Below are 16,125 nucleotides of genomic sequence, written 5' to 3'. Positions count from 1 at the left end.
CCACAGAGATGAATACTGATGAGACTATGGAGCTAATCCCATGTTGTGGAATGATGACTGCTATGAGAGATGCCAACTTTGCCAGAATATCTGAAGTAATAAAACAAAATCTGCAAATTGCTGAAGACATGGTTCAAGATGTAATGCATGAAGACACCATGTACAAGAGCGTTCAGAAGAAACCGTGTTAAGTAATAAAGATGAAATCATTAACATAATCCATAAAATTGGAGTAGGGGCTGATCTGAAAGACAAACTCCGCAATATGCTGTTCAAATATGAAGCTGTTTACAAAGTTGCTATGCAAAATTAAAGAGCCACTGCACAAAATAAAAATCAGGTTAGACAAAACTCTCTCTAGTCATCTGCAACCAGAACAAGTAAAGAATGAAGTCACAGAAAGAAAGCTACATAAGTTGTTAACATCTGGTTTTAATAAATAGAATCATTCTCAGTATTAAAAGAGGAGAAATGGGAGAGAACTGCTGAGGATAAATAGTGGCAACTATTTATTCACAAACAATACAAAAGAGTTACATGTTTGCACCTGTTAAACTGTCCTTCAAAGTAGTCACCAGCGTTGTGTAGAACCCATTGCCAGCGATATGGAAGGCATAGTATACCGTTAGCAGAGCCTGTTCTGTTGAATGTGAGAATGGAGCAGTCTACTGCCTGTTGAATCTCTGGAACAGTTATGAAGCAAATGTCACGAAGTGGTTCCTTCATCTTTGGAATCAAATTAGAGTCACAAGGACTTAAGTCCAGGGAGTATGGTGGATGGTACAGTACTTCCCAGTCCCATCGACCAAACAGAGCAGCCACAGCTTGCGCTGTATGCGCCCGCACATTGTCATGCAAAATGATGGGTGGGTTGCGCAGAAAGTGTCGCCGCTTCTTTTGCAAAGCTGGTCACAGGTGATGCTCCAAAAATGAACAGTAATACTGTGCACTGACGGTCTGCCATGAAGGAACGCAATGCATCAGGATAGGACCATCACAGTCGTACACGAGAATCACCATAACTTTATACCGCTCCATTCGCACCATCAACAGAACAGGTTCTGCTAACGGTATAATATGCCTTCCACATCACTGACAACAGGTTCTACACAACACTGGCGATTACTTTGAAGGACAGTAGCACATGCAAACATGTAACTCTTTTGTATCGATTGTGAATAAATAGTTGCCACTATTTAAGTTCCAACCCTCGTATATATATTTTGAGTCATGAATGTTCGAGCACAGTGGTACTGAACTTTGATAATATTTTATTTAGTTTTTAAGCAAGAATGTCTAGGTAGAGTACCAAAGGTAACATCATAAGGCTTATCTGGAGGCTACTAGAATAAATTGTAGAGTGCAACACTACAGTCTTTTCTGAGAAATGACTGTGCATGTGCCCCAAGAGATTCTTGGCAAGAGACTATATTGATACCATACAAGTCTGTTGCAGGTCTGATGGTGAGTGTCACTGTCACAGAAAGCAGTTGTCCAGAGCACTGCTACCTTCAGCGCATGGATAGTGAGCTGTGCAAAGCACTCAACCATGTTTTACATTTCACTGAAACAACTGTCAGGAATATATTCCTGCTGTGTTTACGATTTTATGTTTAGACTTTGTAGTTTGCCCTCGAACACACTAATGGACTGCAGACAAAGGAAGTGGTTACAGTAGTAAATAATTGCATGAAGTTTTTAATTTATATTAAACTAGTGATGAATCCTGACTTCACAAAGTTAACACTAAGTATTTATTGCAGGAAGATATGTCTGGTGTAGCAGTAATAAATTATGTATGCAAACCTTCCTTGTAAAGCAGTCTACCTATTAATGAAAACCACATCAAAATCCCTACAGTCATTCCTGAGATTAGCCTTTACATACAGACAGAAAAAAAGCAGTGGGGGACTTTAATTTATCACATGTAAAGAAGTTATGGTTTATTTACTTGTCTTGTGTTATTTTTTGACATTTTAACTGTTGAGAGGTTTATCAGAGTATGTATGTTTTCATGATTATTGAAATGGTAGTTGAAGCCATTAACTTTCAATTCAAAAGAAGAAGAAAAAACAAAATCTTGAAATTAATATAATCTCATATCTGTCTTGTTCCATTATATTTCTGAAGTGTGACCCCTGTAAACATTTTAACAAGTGTTGGTGCATTTACATTGTGACACCATAGTTATGATATTATAATCACTGAAGGTGGCAGGGGTAAAATACAGGGAGAGAAAGGCTATTTACAATTTGTACAGAAACCAGATGGCAGTTATAAGAGTTGAGGGGCATGAAAGGGAAGCAGTGGTTGGGAAGGGAGTGAGACAGGGTTGTAGCCTCTCCCAGATGTTATTCAATCTGTATATTGAGCAAGCAGTAAAGGAATGAAAAGAAAAATTTGGAGTAGGTATTAGAATCCAGGGAGAAGAAATAAAAACTTTGAGGTTCGCCGATGACATTGTAATTCTGTCAGAGACAGCAAAGGACTTGGAAGAGCAGCTGAACGGAATTGACAGTGTCTTGAAAGGAGGATACAAGATGCACATCAACAAAAGCAAAACGAGGATAATGGAATGTAGTCGAATTAAGTCGGGTGATGCTGAGGGAATTAGATTAGGAAATGAGACACTAAAGGAGTTTAGCTATTTAGGGAGCAAAATAACTGATGATGGTCGAAGTAGAGAGGATATAAAACGTAGACTGGCAATGGCAAGGAAAGCGTTTCTGAAGAAGAAAAATTTGTTAACATCGAGTATAGATTTAAGTGTCAGGAAGTCGTTTCTGAAAGTATTTGTATGGAGTGTAGCCATGTATGGAAGTGAAACATGGACAATAAATAGTTCAGACAAGAAGAGAATAGAAGCTTTCGAAATGTGGTGCTACAGAAGAATGTTGAAGGTTAGGTGGGTAGATCACGTAACTAATGAGGAGGTATTGAATAGGATTGGGGAGAAGAGAAGTTTGTGGCACAACTTGACTAGAAGAAGGGATCAGTTGGTAGGACATGTCCTGAGGCATCAAGCGATCACAAATTTAGCATTGGAGGGCAGCGTGGAGGGTAAAAATCGTAGAGGGAGACCAAGAGATGAATACACTAAGCAGATTCAGAAGGATGTAGTTTGCAGTTGGTACTGGGAGATGAAGGAGCTTGCACAGGATAGAGTAGCACGGAGAGCTGCATCAAACCAGTCTCAGGACTGAAGACCACAACAACAAACAACACCACACACTTTACATTTCTGCTTTTGATGTTTTACTGAACAATATTTGAACATTTGGACTGATTGAACTTGATATGCTATGTGTATATAAGATATCTAATATGGATTCATGCTTAAATCATTGGCTGATTGAAATCTCTACACTTTGCTTGACATTGTGATTTATTTTGTTTGATATTTACTTCTGTTTACAATCATTTAACATTAGTGATATCTCTAATAATCGCACATCTGCTTGGATGTTAGTAGATCAAACAATCCAAGTCAACATTGTAAGAGATTCATGTAAGACTTTCAAAGTATTACTGAGTTAGAGGGCTGATGTAAGGGTACCTGTACTATTAACAATAACCTTACTAAAAATCAACATTAACTCTTCATTTCAGGGGGTTGCAAAATCACTGACATTCTAGAAGGATCTGAAAGTTACAGATTTACACTAACAGTCAGGGATTGCTGGTTGGGTTGAACGCACTTTTAAGATCTCGAGTGAAAAAATGAAATGAATGATTAAAATCTAAACAAAAGACTTTCAGTAATAAATATTTCACATATGTCCTTTCAGTGTACTATTTCAAACTCTTAATTGTAGGAGTTCTTAATTGTAGACTGATGTGCTGTCCTGCTGAAGCTAAAGAAAAACAGGAAACTGAAAAATAATTCACAAATAGAGAACATTCAACTTTGGTTTTCATACTGTACCTATCTTAAGACAATCATTCAGATACAGCTCTCTCTGCCAGATGGATTAACATTTAAAAAAAAGGGGCACTAGAAAGTAAAACATTCACTACTTGCCACAGATCATTTGTAACAGTTGGGGAGCACATATTTAAGAGGTCAGAGGAGGGGGGGGGGGGGGGGGGGCTGCCAAATTTAGCTGTGGATGCATTACAAACCCCTCCCCCCACTGTCCCAATGAACACACAATGCTGGCCACTAAAATTGCAAGACCAAAAAGGGTAGCAAATGATGAAATTTTACTTGTAGATGATTATGGGGAACTGACATGTACCACATCATGGCAAGCAGTCACAAATACAATCAACTAAACATACAAAAAAACTAAACTAAAAAATAACACAAGGTGCGGAATTTAGTACACAGAGCTGTCACCACTATCACCAACAATGCCTCTAAGCCAGCTGGGCATGGAGTCGAACTGAGCTTGAATGACAAATACAGATATCTCATTTCATGCTACTTCAACTCTGTGGCATATGACAATAAAGAATGCCATCTGGGAATATTCATATTCCTTTGTGTCTCCACACACCATCATGATTCTGTATGCAGAACTGGAACTTGTCAGAAAAGTTGACATGGTGCCACTACTGTGCCCAGTATTACTGGTGGGTGCACCATTGTCGGGTTATTGCTCGGCGCACCATTGTTGGTGCATATCTCTCTGCTGCCATGAGTGAAGTGGCACGAATAGATGCCTTGCTAGCAGTACAAATGGATATTTGTCTTGCTGTGAACAAGTCCATTTCCTGACTCAATATATACTGGTGTCCAAAATTAAAGAAACAAACAGAAATTTTTCAAGGTTACATTTATTTTGCCACAAAAAATATAAACAGGTAACAGTAAAGTAGAAACAATGTAAAGAACAAAGAACGTAAGCAACCACAACATGCATAATGGTAGACAAAAATGTTCTTTGTTTCTCCCAACTTAAAGGATTTGCACAGACATTCCGATAACTGGTTACTGTGCTCAGTATGAGGTGTGACCACCTGTGGCAGCAATACAGGCCTGACAACGATGGAAAATGCTGTGAATGACATCATAAATCTCATGTTGAGGCAATAACGCCCATTCTTCTTGGAGAGCTCCTAGCAAGTCTTGGAAAGTCACTGGCAGATGCTGATGTGATTTAACCCATCTTCCTAGTGCATCCCATACATGCTCTACTGGATTCATATTGGGAGATCAAGCAGGACATCCCATGTATGAAATATCTTCTGTTTCCAAGAAAACATCAATTTCCCATGGTCTATGATCTTGGGCATTATCGTCTGTCCGTACAAAAACTGGGCCCACAGCACATCACAACAACTGCAGTTAAATCTTGTTAATTCACCCATAGAATTTCACAAAGAGGTGTCTGGGTGGTCAACATAATCACTGCACACACCATTAGGGATTCTCCTTGATACTGGTCTCTTTCCACAGTGTTTGGGTCCCAAAATCATGTTGCAAATTCCCTTCAGATATGAATCCATCAAGAATCACTCTTCAGACCAAATCGTGGCTCACCTGTGAAAAGAACTTTGGCCCACTGTTCAACTGTTAAGGAGGCATGTTGACAACTCCACTCTAGATGCTCGTTTCTGTGAAGTCATGTCAGAGGCACATATATAGCAGTACCCTAACAATAAAGGCCACTCTGCCAAAGTCTTCTGTGCATCGCTTGCCTCCATATAATACATCTAGTGAATGCTGTGAGGTCAGATGCCAATAATAATAGGTACCTGTCATGCCCTTACAGCCATGTAACGGTCCATTCTGATGTCGTACATGGTTGGCCCTGTGTTGGTCTTTGGGATAAAGTTGCAGTCTCTATAAACTGTCACCACATCCGAGAAACAACAGAACAATTCACATTAAGCCATCTGGCCGCATCAGTTTGTGACTGGCCTGCTTCCATTCTTCCTCTGGCCCTTTACCTCAGAGAGTCTGGTAGGTGTCTTCTCTGTGCCATACTACACTGTCTGTGACTGCGTACACAGCGATTGTGGATGTGGGACTACTCGGCAAACACTAATTCATTTGATACGTGTCCTGACATTGTCGTTTGTGTGATTGTCCATTGACGAGAATGCTGTCTTTCATGCAGAACAAGATCATACATACAGACATCTGTTGAGAGTTTGTATGATTATATCATGAATTAGATACAGGACAGGGAAATAGCAATTTTTTGCTTTAATTTTGGATACCAGTGTACGTGATGTGGCAGCACAATTCTGCATGGCTGAACACACAAACATCTGTCCTCCCTGGTGCTAGTCACATGGGACTACTGAGATTCTGCATGGCTTTAAGTAGAGCCCTCCTGAACTGATGGGTTCCACATTTCCAGGAGTCCTATGATCCTGATTAACATAAGCAGCATTATTGTGTAACAGTAAACCACATTGTTAGTAACTTACAATATCTTCTCACAAACAGCCAACTTTCAAATGCAACTTCTGAGTGACAAACCCATAGCTTAATCTTTTCTTAAAGACAGAATGTAGGTGGCATTACTACCACCTACTTTGTAGGAAATGCTAATCATTTGCATATCTAAGCATGCTTCATACTAATCTGATGTTTGTCCCATGCCACCTTCATGGTGTTGCAATGTGTGTGTGTGTGTGTGTGTGTGTGTGTGTGTGTGTGTGCGCGCGCGCGCGCACGCTTGTGGTACAGCATAGTTTTGGGGGGGGGGGGGGGGGGAGGAAGATCCTCACCAATCCCATTCTCCCAAGCTGTACTTAGCACAGACTGGCCAAAAGTTTTAAAATGTTCACCATTTGGCAAAATAAGGAAAATTGATCAGAATTTAATTTCATGTCAGCACTGAGGTTTTAGAGACCGAGCACAAGTTCAGATTAGAGTAGCATGAGGAAGTGAATTCAGTGGGCCATTTCAAACAAACAATCCTGGCAGACACCTTACAAAGATTTCGGGAAATCATGGACATCCCAACTCAGGATGGCCAAATAAGGATTTCAGTTGCCTTCCTACATAATATGAGTTCAGTGTCTCACCACTGCACCATTTAACTCAATACACCATTTGACAAGAGCCTCGATGGTCATTAAGTTTATTAAATTCAGCAGACTTGTGATTATTCCTTCCCCTCATGTCAAGAGAGAGGTAACTAACTTAAATGCGTATTGTGAAGAAAGAAAAAAAGGAATTTAATGGATGCATAGAGATATCTTCACTTAGTAAAATATTTCTACAGTGCCCAGTAATACCACAGGCAAGCAAATGTGAGTACAAGAATTGCATATTACCTATTCAGCAACTTCTATTCTAATTATTTTACAACTAAAAAATCACAATTAAAAAGATTGTTTCTCAACATATTAACAAATTACACAAAGCAATAACTTTGCTAAAATTGGGACAGTACAGTCTGGACAGGCACTTACACAAAAGAAAATTATGTACTGTTTCCTTCAGGTCTTTATTTTAGCTTAAGCAAATTTTTTTACATACTTACTTATTGTAAATGGCAGTATATAAAAGCATAGTGAATTAACAATCTCTTGATGCAGAGTAGATGGGAGAACAGCAATTGTTGAAGCTGCTGTATAGGGCAAAGCATCAATCATATCTTGTTCCAAAAATGGTAAAATACAGCCCACACACTGTAGAATTGCCTGCCCAAATGCTGAAGTACACAAAGAAACAAGTTCTGTATCACTATTTGAAAATCAAAACTCATTTAAAAATATGAATATGTAGAGTTTGTGTAGCATACCATGCAGACCAAACTGTATGAGTGGTGCAATATCAACAAGCTGAACAACAGCATTAAAGAGACCCCTATAATCAAGATTGGGATAAAGGCTCATTCGAATCCCATCCTTTTCTTGACATTTCAACATCTCAAGTGGTGAGTCAGGCACATCTTTCAATACAGCTGTTATTTGAAAGAAAAACAGATTAAATACAATTGATAAAAATTAAGAGACAGTTCTGCAAACAAAATAAATGAAGCCACAATGATGATTTGATTATAGACAAATTGATTACTAATGGTATGCAGTGCTATGAACAAATTATTTTATGTTTCACACTACACTGTAACTGGACACTGAGTAAAATGATAATTATGTATGTAATTTTTCACAATCTCTACAGATAGTACTTAACAAGATATACTACTCCACAGAAACTTTAACCATTAAAGTTTTTTTCTCAACTACTCGAAAATTACAAAAAAACTGAAGTGAATGAAATTGACCCCTCTCACTTTTTTCTCTTCATCATTAAGTACTGACAATTTTCATGTAAAGATTTCACAACAGAACAGTGAGTCCTGCACGATAACATAATGCCTGTCAATACTTAAGATTGGTCAGATATCTTATATCTGCTTATTTTGCCACATCTAATTCTCAACCACCCTATCGTCAAGTCTTATTTTTTTTGACTACTGGTGCTTGCAGCCATATTCTCTATCCACTGTTTCCAAGTTATGTCCCACAATTACTTATTTGTAGCACTAGATTTGGTAGATGATTACCTTCTGCTATATTTGAAAGACTTTGTAGTTGTTCTGAAAAATCAGTGTAAAACAACTGAATAAAGCCACATTTATGGTGCATTGGTTAATAACAATCTCAATTTTGTATGATGGAAAGATGTGACCCAGATCCATTCTCAACTGAAAGATCAATTGACAATCTGTGTAAATAAAAAAGCTGCAATATCAACACACATCCTGTTAAAGTTGTATCAGATCTATGGTGCTGCAGTACGTGTTATTTCTTTTGATAATGATGATGATCGAGACAGCACTGCTTGTTTGAAAATCAGCTTGCCATTTTCTCACAAGATATCCTACAAAGCATGGATGGAGGGCAACAGGCAGATTCCGTAGTCCTTGATTTCCAGAAAGCATTTGACATGGTGCACCACTGCACACTGCTGACAAAGGATTGTGCATATGGATTAGGTTTCCACTTCCATGAGTGGCTCGAAGATTTTTTTAAGTAATAGAACCCATTACACTGGTCTCGACAGCAAGTGTTTATCAGAGACAAGAGTGTTAGCAGGAGTGTACAAAGAAGTGTGATAGGAACACTCCTATTCTCTACATACATAAACAATCTGGCAGACTGGGTGAATAGCAATTTACAGCTGACGGTGCTGTGGTGTATGGGAAGGTGTCATCCTTGAGTGATTGTAGGGGGATACAATCTGATTTAGACAGAATTTCTAGTTGGTGTGATCAATGACAGCTTGTTCTAAATGTTGAAAATGTAAGTTAATGTGGATGAGTAGGAAAACCAATCCTGTAAAATACAAATACAGAATTAGTAATGTGCTGCTTGACACAGGCACATAGATTAAATATCAAGGCATAATGCTGCAAAGTGATATGAAATGTAATGAGCATGTAATGCTGGTAATTAGGAAGGCGAATGTTAAACTTTGTTTTATTGGGAGAATTTTGGGAAAGTGTGGCTCATTTATAAAAAAGGTAGCATACAGAACACTAGTGTACCCAATTATTGAGTACTGCTCTATTATTTGGGATCCCACCAGGGCAGATTAAAGGGAGACAATGAAGCAATTCAGAGGTGTGCTGATAGATGTGTTATCAGTAGGTTCAATCAGCACACAAGTATCATGGAAATGCTTCATGAAGTAAAAAGGGAATCCCTGGAGAGAAGACGATGGTCTTTTTGTGAGGCACATTGCAGAAATTTAGAGACCTAACATTTGAGGCTGACTGCAGATTGATTCTACTGCCTCCAATGTACGTTTTGTGTAAGGACCATGAAGATAAGATTAAATACATTTGTGCATGTATGCAGACGTACAGACACTCATTTTTCCCTTGCTCTTTTTGTGAGTGGAACAGGAAAGGAAATGACTAGTAGTGGTACATGATACCATCTGCCATGCACCGTACAGTGGCTTGGGGGTTATATATGTAGATGATGTTGTCCATCATCATCATCATCATCACTGTTACTTCAATAACTCCCACACTTTTTGAAAATGCTCTTCCTGTCCACAAAAACAATTGTAGGTTTTCAAAGGCCAGTGATTCCAGTATAGACATTTTATTCACTGGCTGTTCATCACTGGAAGTTACAAGTACCTCTTTTTATGTCTCAGGTTAATTCCCAAAATGTTTAGGAGCTATATAAAGTCATACCTGAGCATATAAATTGATGTTGAACTAGTAACAACTTCAAAGATCTTGCCATTACATCAGAACTTGTACTACTGTGCACACTGGATGGCTAATAATGGGTGGGTATAGGTCTATGTTTCAGAGACCTTTGGAAGGCACAGTCATAGTGAGTTACTACTTGTAAAGAAAAAAAAATAGAATCAAGGGATCCCCTACACTCTGACCTCCTATGTTGCATTTCATACCGGAGGCTACTTTGACAACTTGATATTAGGAGCTGCTGGGCTGTTATTGAAACACAGTTACATACATAAATTTCATCTGTAACATGATTAGAAAAGGAATTTTTTGCTTTTTGAAGTGTTACGATTGTTTTATCGTAAGTATGTAAGACTTCTTGCATGAGTTTTTTAATGCAAACAATACCTCTGTCCACTCCTGCAATGTATGGGTACCAACAGCGTGGTTCATTTTAAACACTTTGTCTTTTGTAATTAAATTTAGCAAACCAACTGTTATCTAGAATATATTATCCAGATAAAACATCGAAACACTACTACACGCTTATAACATTGGCTGTTATTTAACCAAATTTAAAGTCACATTTTTTCCCTACATGATAACTCATTCTCATCCCTCCTCCTCCCCCCTTTTCCACATTTATACTATCCATTCAATTCTGAATAAAGAAGCTTCTTTTCATTATTATATGTAATTTATGACTATTTTAAATACTGACATAACCTCTACAGCTCTTCAACCTATCGAACATGTAACTGCAAAAGTCTTGCCAAATGGCAGTTATATTTTTCACAGCATAATCTGTATTTCAAGCTCAATCCCTGACTGCCGAAAGCTATCATTGCCATTTCATTCTATAAGACCCATACAATACAGACAGATTTTTCTGTAAGCTCACTAACATCTTATTACTAATACTCAACAAAAGCATTGACAAATAAGAAATTCCATGATATGCAGTATGGTACATACTCAATAATGTCTGAGAAAAATATTTCAGTGTGTTGGCAATATCTACACCAGATGGCACAGGCATAATTCCATGCAGAAGTCGAAGTTGATAATCGTGAAGATTCCGAATTTTTGCAGTAACTGTAACAGAAGAGATGAGTGAGAAAAGAAATATAAAAGTAGCACTTCAATTGAAGATAGTATGACTATTCAAGTTTTTTATCTAATTATGCAGTACGATTTTCTAATTATATGTTGGCATAACTGACAAAATGTCACCTAAATTATTGCAAAGTATTTGATAATATACTACGATAACAGACGTGTGAATTAATGGACTTTTAGGAGTAACCTGTAAAACATCACAGCAATCACCTGGTTATCTCCTCAAAAACGTTGCTATACAGTTAAAGATTATTTACACTAAATGGAAAATAGGTAGCAATTAACACCAATGTTCAAAATGTATGTATGCCTCCTGACAGTTTTTGTAGTTAAATGGGAAGCTGTATAATAGTATAAGTACTACAGTACATCAGGTATTTTTATTCCCTTGATTTTTCTATCAAGTTATTATATTGTTTGTTGTGTTATATACTGTATATGCATATCATTTGTGTGTGTAGTTACACATATTTACTTATTATGTATAAACCTGATGACACCCAGACCATGTACATGATCAATGGTTGATCAATAAATATTAATATTAATTCGAATATAACAACAAATGTTAGAAGACAGCATCAATAGGATTGTTGTCAACTGTATATTTATTTATAGAAATTGTAACTTTTGAATATGTGGTTCCTATGTTGTAAAATAATTTTGTTTGGATAACAACAAAGAAATGAACCTTTAAAAATTAAACAGCAACTTATGCCTTTTTGGTTATTAATATGTATCACAGTAGAATACAGACTACAGAAAGCCTAGAATCATTGGAAACTCATGATGCCTATATTCAATATATGTCCCATCTGAAAATTTCTAGAACTACCTGATAGCCAAAATTTTGTTCTTTAATATAGCAGCTGCTATTACTGACTAAAAATTATCATTATGAACAAATATCTAAGTAGGCCTAACTGTAAGGTAATGGAATGTATTCTTGACCGAGTTTACACGCAATATCATCTTTTAACAAGCTGAAGTAAATTGTCTGGCTGGAGTACATTCACATATAAGTGATTTATAGAAAGCCAGTAACATACTGGTGATAGCTGGATAAAACCAGTAACATAGTGCTAACATAAAGAGCTAGATTGAAAATTACTTAAGAAAAGCACAAAGAGTTTGTAACTTCTCTAAAATCTTTAAACAGTAACAGTAGCCTACATTTCTTTAAGTGAAACTAAGTCATATCATCAACATAAAACATAAATGTTGCCTAAACACAAACCTAGGTTATTTATATCACAGAAAGTTGTTACTCGGGCACCAAGATAAATGATGATACCCAAAGTAAACAGGATATCAAATGTAGACAGGCAATGGCAAGAAAAACATTTATGAAGTACAGAAATTTGTTAAATTTAAGAGTTAGAAAGTCTTTCTGAAGGTAGTCCTATTTTCCTGGAGTGCATCATTTTATGGGAGTGAAAATATGGAAATATGGAGGGAGGATGGAGAGAGAGGGAAGAGGAAGGGAGGGAAAAAGAGAAAGAGAGTGTAATTATAGCAGCAGGTTAGGAGACAAATGCAGTAAGCGGGCTCAAATGCATAGATGGCTCCAGATTGCAGTAGTTATTCAGAGATGAAAAGGTTTGTGCAGGATAGAGTAGTGAGTTGCATTCAATCTGTCTTCAGAATGAAGCTCACAACAGCAACAACTATTGCAGAATAATCAGTATTTGCAATTCAATAGGTTTTTCAAAACATGACCTAAACTATTTCAATGAAACTGGTGTCGCAAAAGTGAATTTCCAAGCAACAAGTACTGGTACACAATTCATATGCATAGCTTTATGAATAGATTCTATACATTTACAGAGTACTCAACCATATTTGGTTTAAATTTAATAACAAAACAAGACGGAGAACACAGACATGCCTTATGGCATTAGTAAACAATGATTGCAAATACAAATACACAGTATATCACAGCATAGCTCCTCACATGCATCACTTAATACATAATACAGGGTTTGTAGCTCATACAATATAAGATTGCATCTAACTTCAAGAACAACAGTTTTATTCATACATTTTACAACTGCACCTCCAACCTATCGAACACTTTGAGAACCTGACTATTACAAGCCAACTTCTTGTACAATTACTAGTGACTGGAAAACTGCACCTGTATACCATAAAAACAATAAAATGTAAAACAAGTGTGAACGGCCAAACTGCAAAACTTTGTCGCATATGATTGGCAAATACAGTTTTGTCTCAATCGACTCAAATGGCTCAAGTAACAAACATTTCATAAATACATAAGTTAAGTACAACATGGCTCCTACACTCATGAGACATAACTGCTTTAGAATTACGTGAACCATAAAAAACACATGAATAACAACGATATTTGTAATTAACACACGTGATTACTGAGATAAATGCGAAATATTACAACTGATAACATTGGGAATTTCTTATTTTCAAATACAACTGTTCCTCAAGATAAGTGAATGTGTACCCCACACTGATTTACATCATATGCACGTAATTTACATTAATGTGAACTACACATAGAATAGTATTTATTATACGCTTATGACTTTATCTGAACAAGTACAGTCTTCCCCCGCCGTCTTAGAATTTTATGAGTTTCGACACGTAATAATATTAGAGCACTTCTGCATTGTATGAGTACTGAAACAGTAATACGTATAAATATAAATTTGAAATTGACGTCCAGGTGGTACAGACGCTACTTTAGAAAATTTACGCAGATTGTGCCCTCCGCATAAACTACATAAAATTATCACAATATTTTGAACATAATACTACATAAATTTCAGCCGCCTACATAATAAGGTACTTAAATGACAATATTAAAGTTGACGATTTTACAAACATCGTGTTTTATTTTTTAATTAAAAGCTACATTGGAGGTGACAGGGCTTAAAAAGGCGTTACCAACGCCACTTACAGGCGGCAGCTCTTGTTCCCATTTTAGCAGCGAGTAAATGTCAATTAACAAAAACAAATATTAAGAAACACATCAACCAGCAGAAAAACTACAAACAAAATATTGACATATCAGCTATAATCGCTGATCAGCGAAGTTAATGCAGATATACCAGTTTAGCGCATCCATTGTTAATAGCTCTGGATATTCTTGCGTAAGACAAAATAATTCCTAAAAGTGCCAAATATCAATTTCTTAGGTCATGTCTTATAATAAAATATACGCATCTAACTGAGATAAATGACCAAAAAGTTAGATGTCGAGAAATACAAATTTAAATTAAATGTAAAGACCTGAAACTTAATGAAATTAAATTTTTTTTGAGGGAGTACCTATATTTTATTCAAGTATTCACGAAATGGCTTGATTTTGAATGGTATTCCACAATGGTAACTCAGTAACTAGCACCCTGCTTTCTTTTTTCACGATATAAGGTCACTGTACCTGCAGGATGATGCTACTCTTACTAAAATATCCTCAAGAATGTTACTATCTGCTACCATTCATGTATAAAGTTCTTCTAGTTTCATATTTATTCACACATTTGTAGAATAACACATTTTATTACTAGAGGTACGTTTACTTCCTGTATTATACCAAAAATGCCTGTTTAATCCCCATAATTGATATCTTTATTCTCTTTGTATTCTTTTATTGATTTTGACATGGCCTTGATTTTTATTGTAGGGAGTAGTGCAGACAGTGGAAGCTAATTTAACTGTAAATTAATGTGGGTTTGTACGAGGCATACAGCGTCAGTACACCAAAGTAAAATGCCTTGTGAAGATAGTGAAGAGGTCCTGGTATCAGAGGAATATAACTTAGTAGTTTATTTGACTGCAGTTAGTTTTAGAATAATATGATATTAGACCTGAAAAGTCATTACAGACTGAGTACAAACTCACTTTAGGGAAGAGAATTAGCCATGTCTTTTCAAAGGAACTATCGTAACATTAACGTAAGGTGTTTCAGGAAAACCAATGGGAAATCTAAATCACCATGGCTGGACACGGATTTTAACTGCCATCCTCCCGATTACAAGTCATGTGCGCGAATCATTGCGTAATCTCCCTCAGTTGCTGCACAAAGTGCAGACCATTGGATACGCCGTGTGCACTACGCACAAACCCTTCCTGCGGACCGCAGGGTGAGCTTCCTATTAGTTTTTTCATGGTTCTTGTTCAGTCGGTTCGTAATATTGTAGTAGTTTCCCTCTACAGAGAAGAAGATGAGGCACTCACGAAGGCAAAAGAAGTTTGGTACTATCCAACACAGATCTTAGCCCTACAATTCTCCAGTATCGTGTACTATACTGTTGATGTATAATGTATTTTATTAGTTATTCATATTGCTCTTTACAAGTACCAACTTTTTGTTATCTAAATAAATCTTTGCAATAGAATAAGCATTATTTCAGAGAATTACTTTAAATGGCTTTTTAAAAATAATGGTTTCACTTATTTCTTTAATCTCCATGGACAATTTGGTTTTCTGGTAGAAAATATTGTTTTGATTTGCTCATTATTTTTCTTTGTAAAAGTATGTTAAATACATCTCTTGCTCCAAGGACATAGATAAAAATACTTGTACTAGAATTAATAATAGTTTAGGATGTTTGCAGATGGTGCTGTCAGAATCCTCAGCTATTTAAACAAATTATTCCAATGATTATTATTATTATTATTTCTTTACTTTCTCAGACGTTAAGTCTGGTTAAAAATGGGATGTGACGCGGACCTTGATCAAGCGTCACTTCCTTTTAACTGTACGGTATATGTTATATTGCATTTAGTAACTTTCGGGTAATTGAACATGTATCAATAATTACGGATTTCTGTAATTGTATATATAAGTTTGGTTGGCTCTGAGCACTATGGGACTCAACTCCTGAGTTCATTAGTCCCCTAGAACTTAGAACTA

The 16,125-nt window shown here is 36.7% G+C and overlaps 1 protein-coding gene across 1 annotated transcript in view; it reads right to left on the bottom strand.

Annotated features, from left to right (window-relative positions):
* The window catches only part of LOC124554918 (protein unc-79 homolog), an 859,177-nt gene extending 844,895 nt beyond the window's left edge, over window positions 1-14,282 (bottom strand). The window contains exons 1-4 of the mRNA XM_047128608.1: window positions 14,167-14,282; window positions 11,091-11,210; window positions 7,707-7,868; window positions 7,446-7,616 (exon numbers count right to left, since the gene is read on the bottom strand). Of these exons, the coding sequence (XP_046984564.1) occupies window positions 7,446-7,616; window positions 7,707-7,868; window positions 11,091-11,210; window positions 14,167-14,188 (475 nt within the window). The 5' untranslated portion in view covers window positions 14,189-14,282. The remainder of the gene's footprint in view (window positions 1-7,445; window positions 7,617-7,706; window positions 7,869-11,090; window positions 11,211-14,166) is intronic.
* Window positions 14,283-16,125: the final 1,843 nt, after the last annotated feature.

This window comes from Schistocerca americana, chromosome X (genome assembly GCF_021461395.2).
Source record: "Schistocerca americana isolate TAMUIC-IGC-003095 chromosome X, iqSchAmer2.1, whole genome shotgun sequence".
NCBI lineage: Eukaryota > Metazoa > Arthropoda > Insecta > Orthoptera > Acrididae > Schistocerca > Schistocerca americana.
The sequence above is the reverse complement of the archived record's forward strand: the minus strand, read 5'-3'. Positions and strand labels throughout refer to the sequence as shown.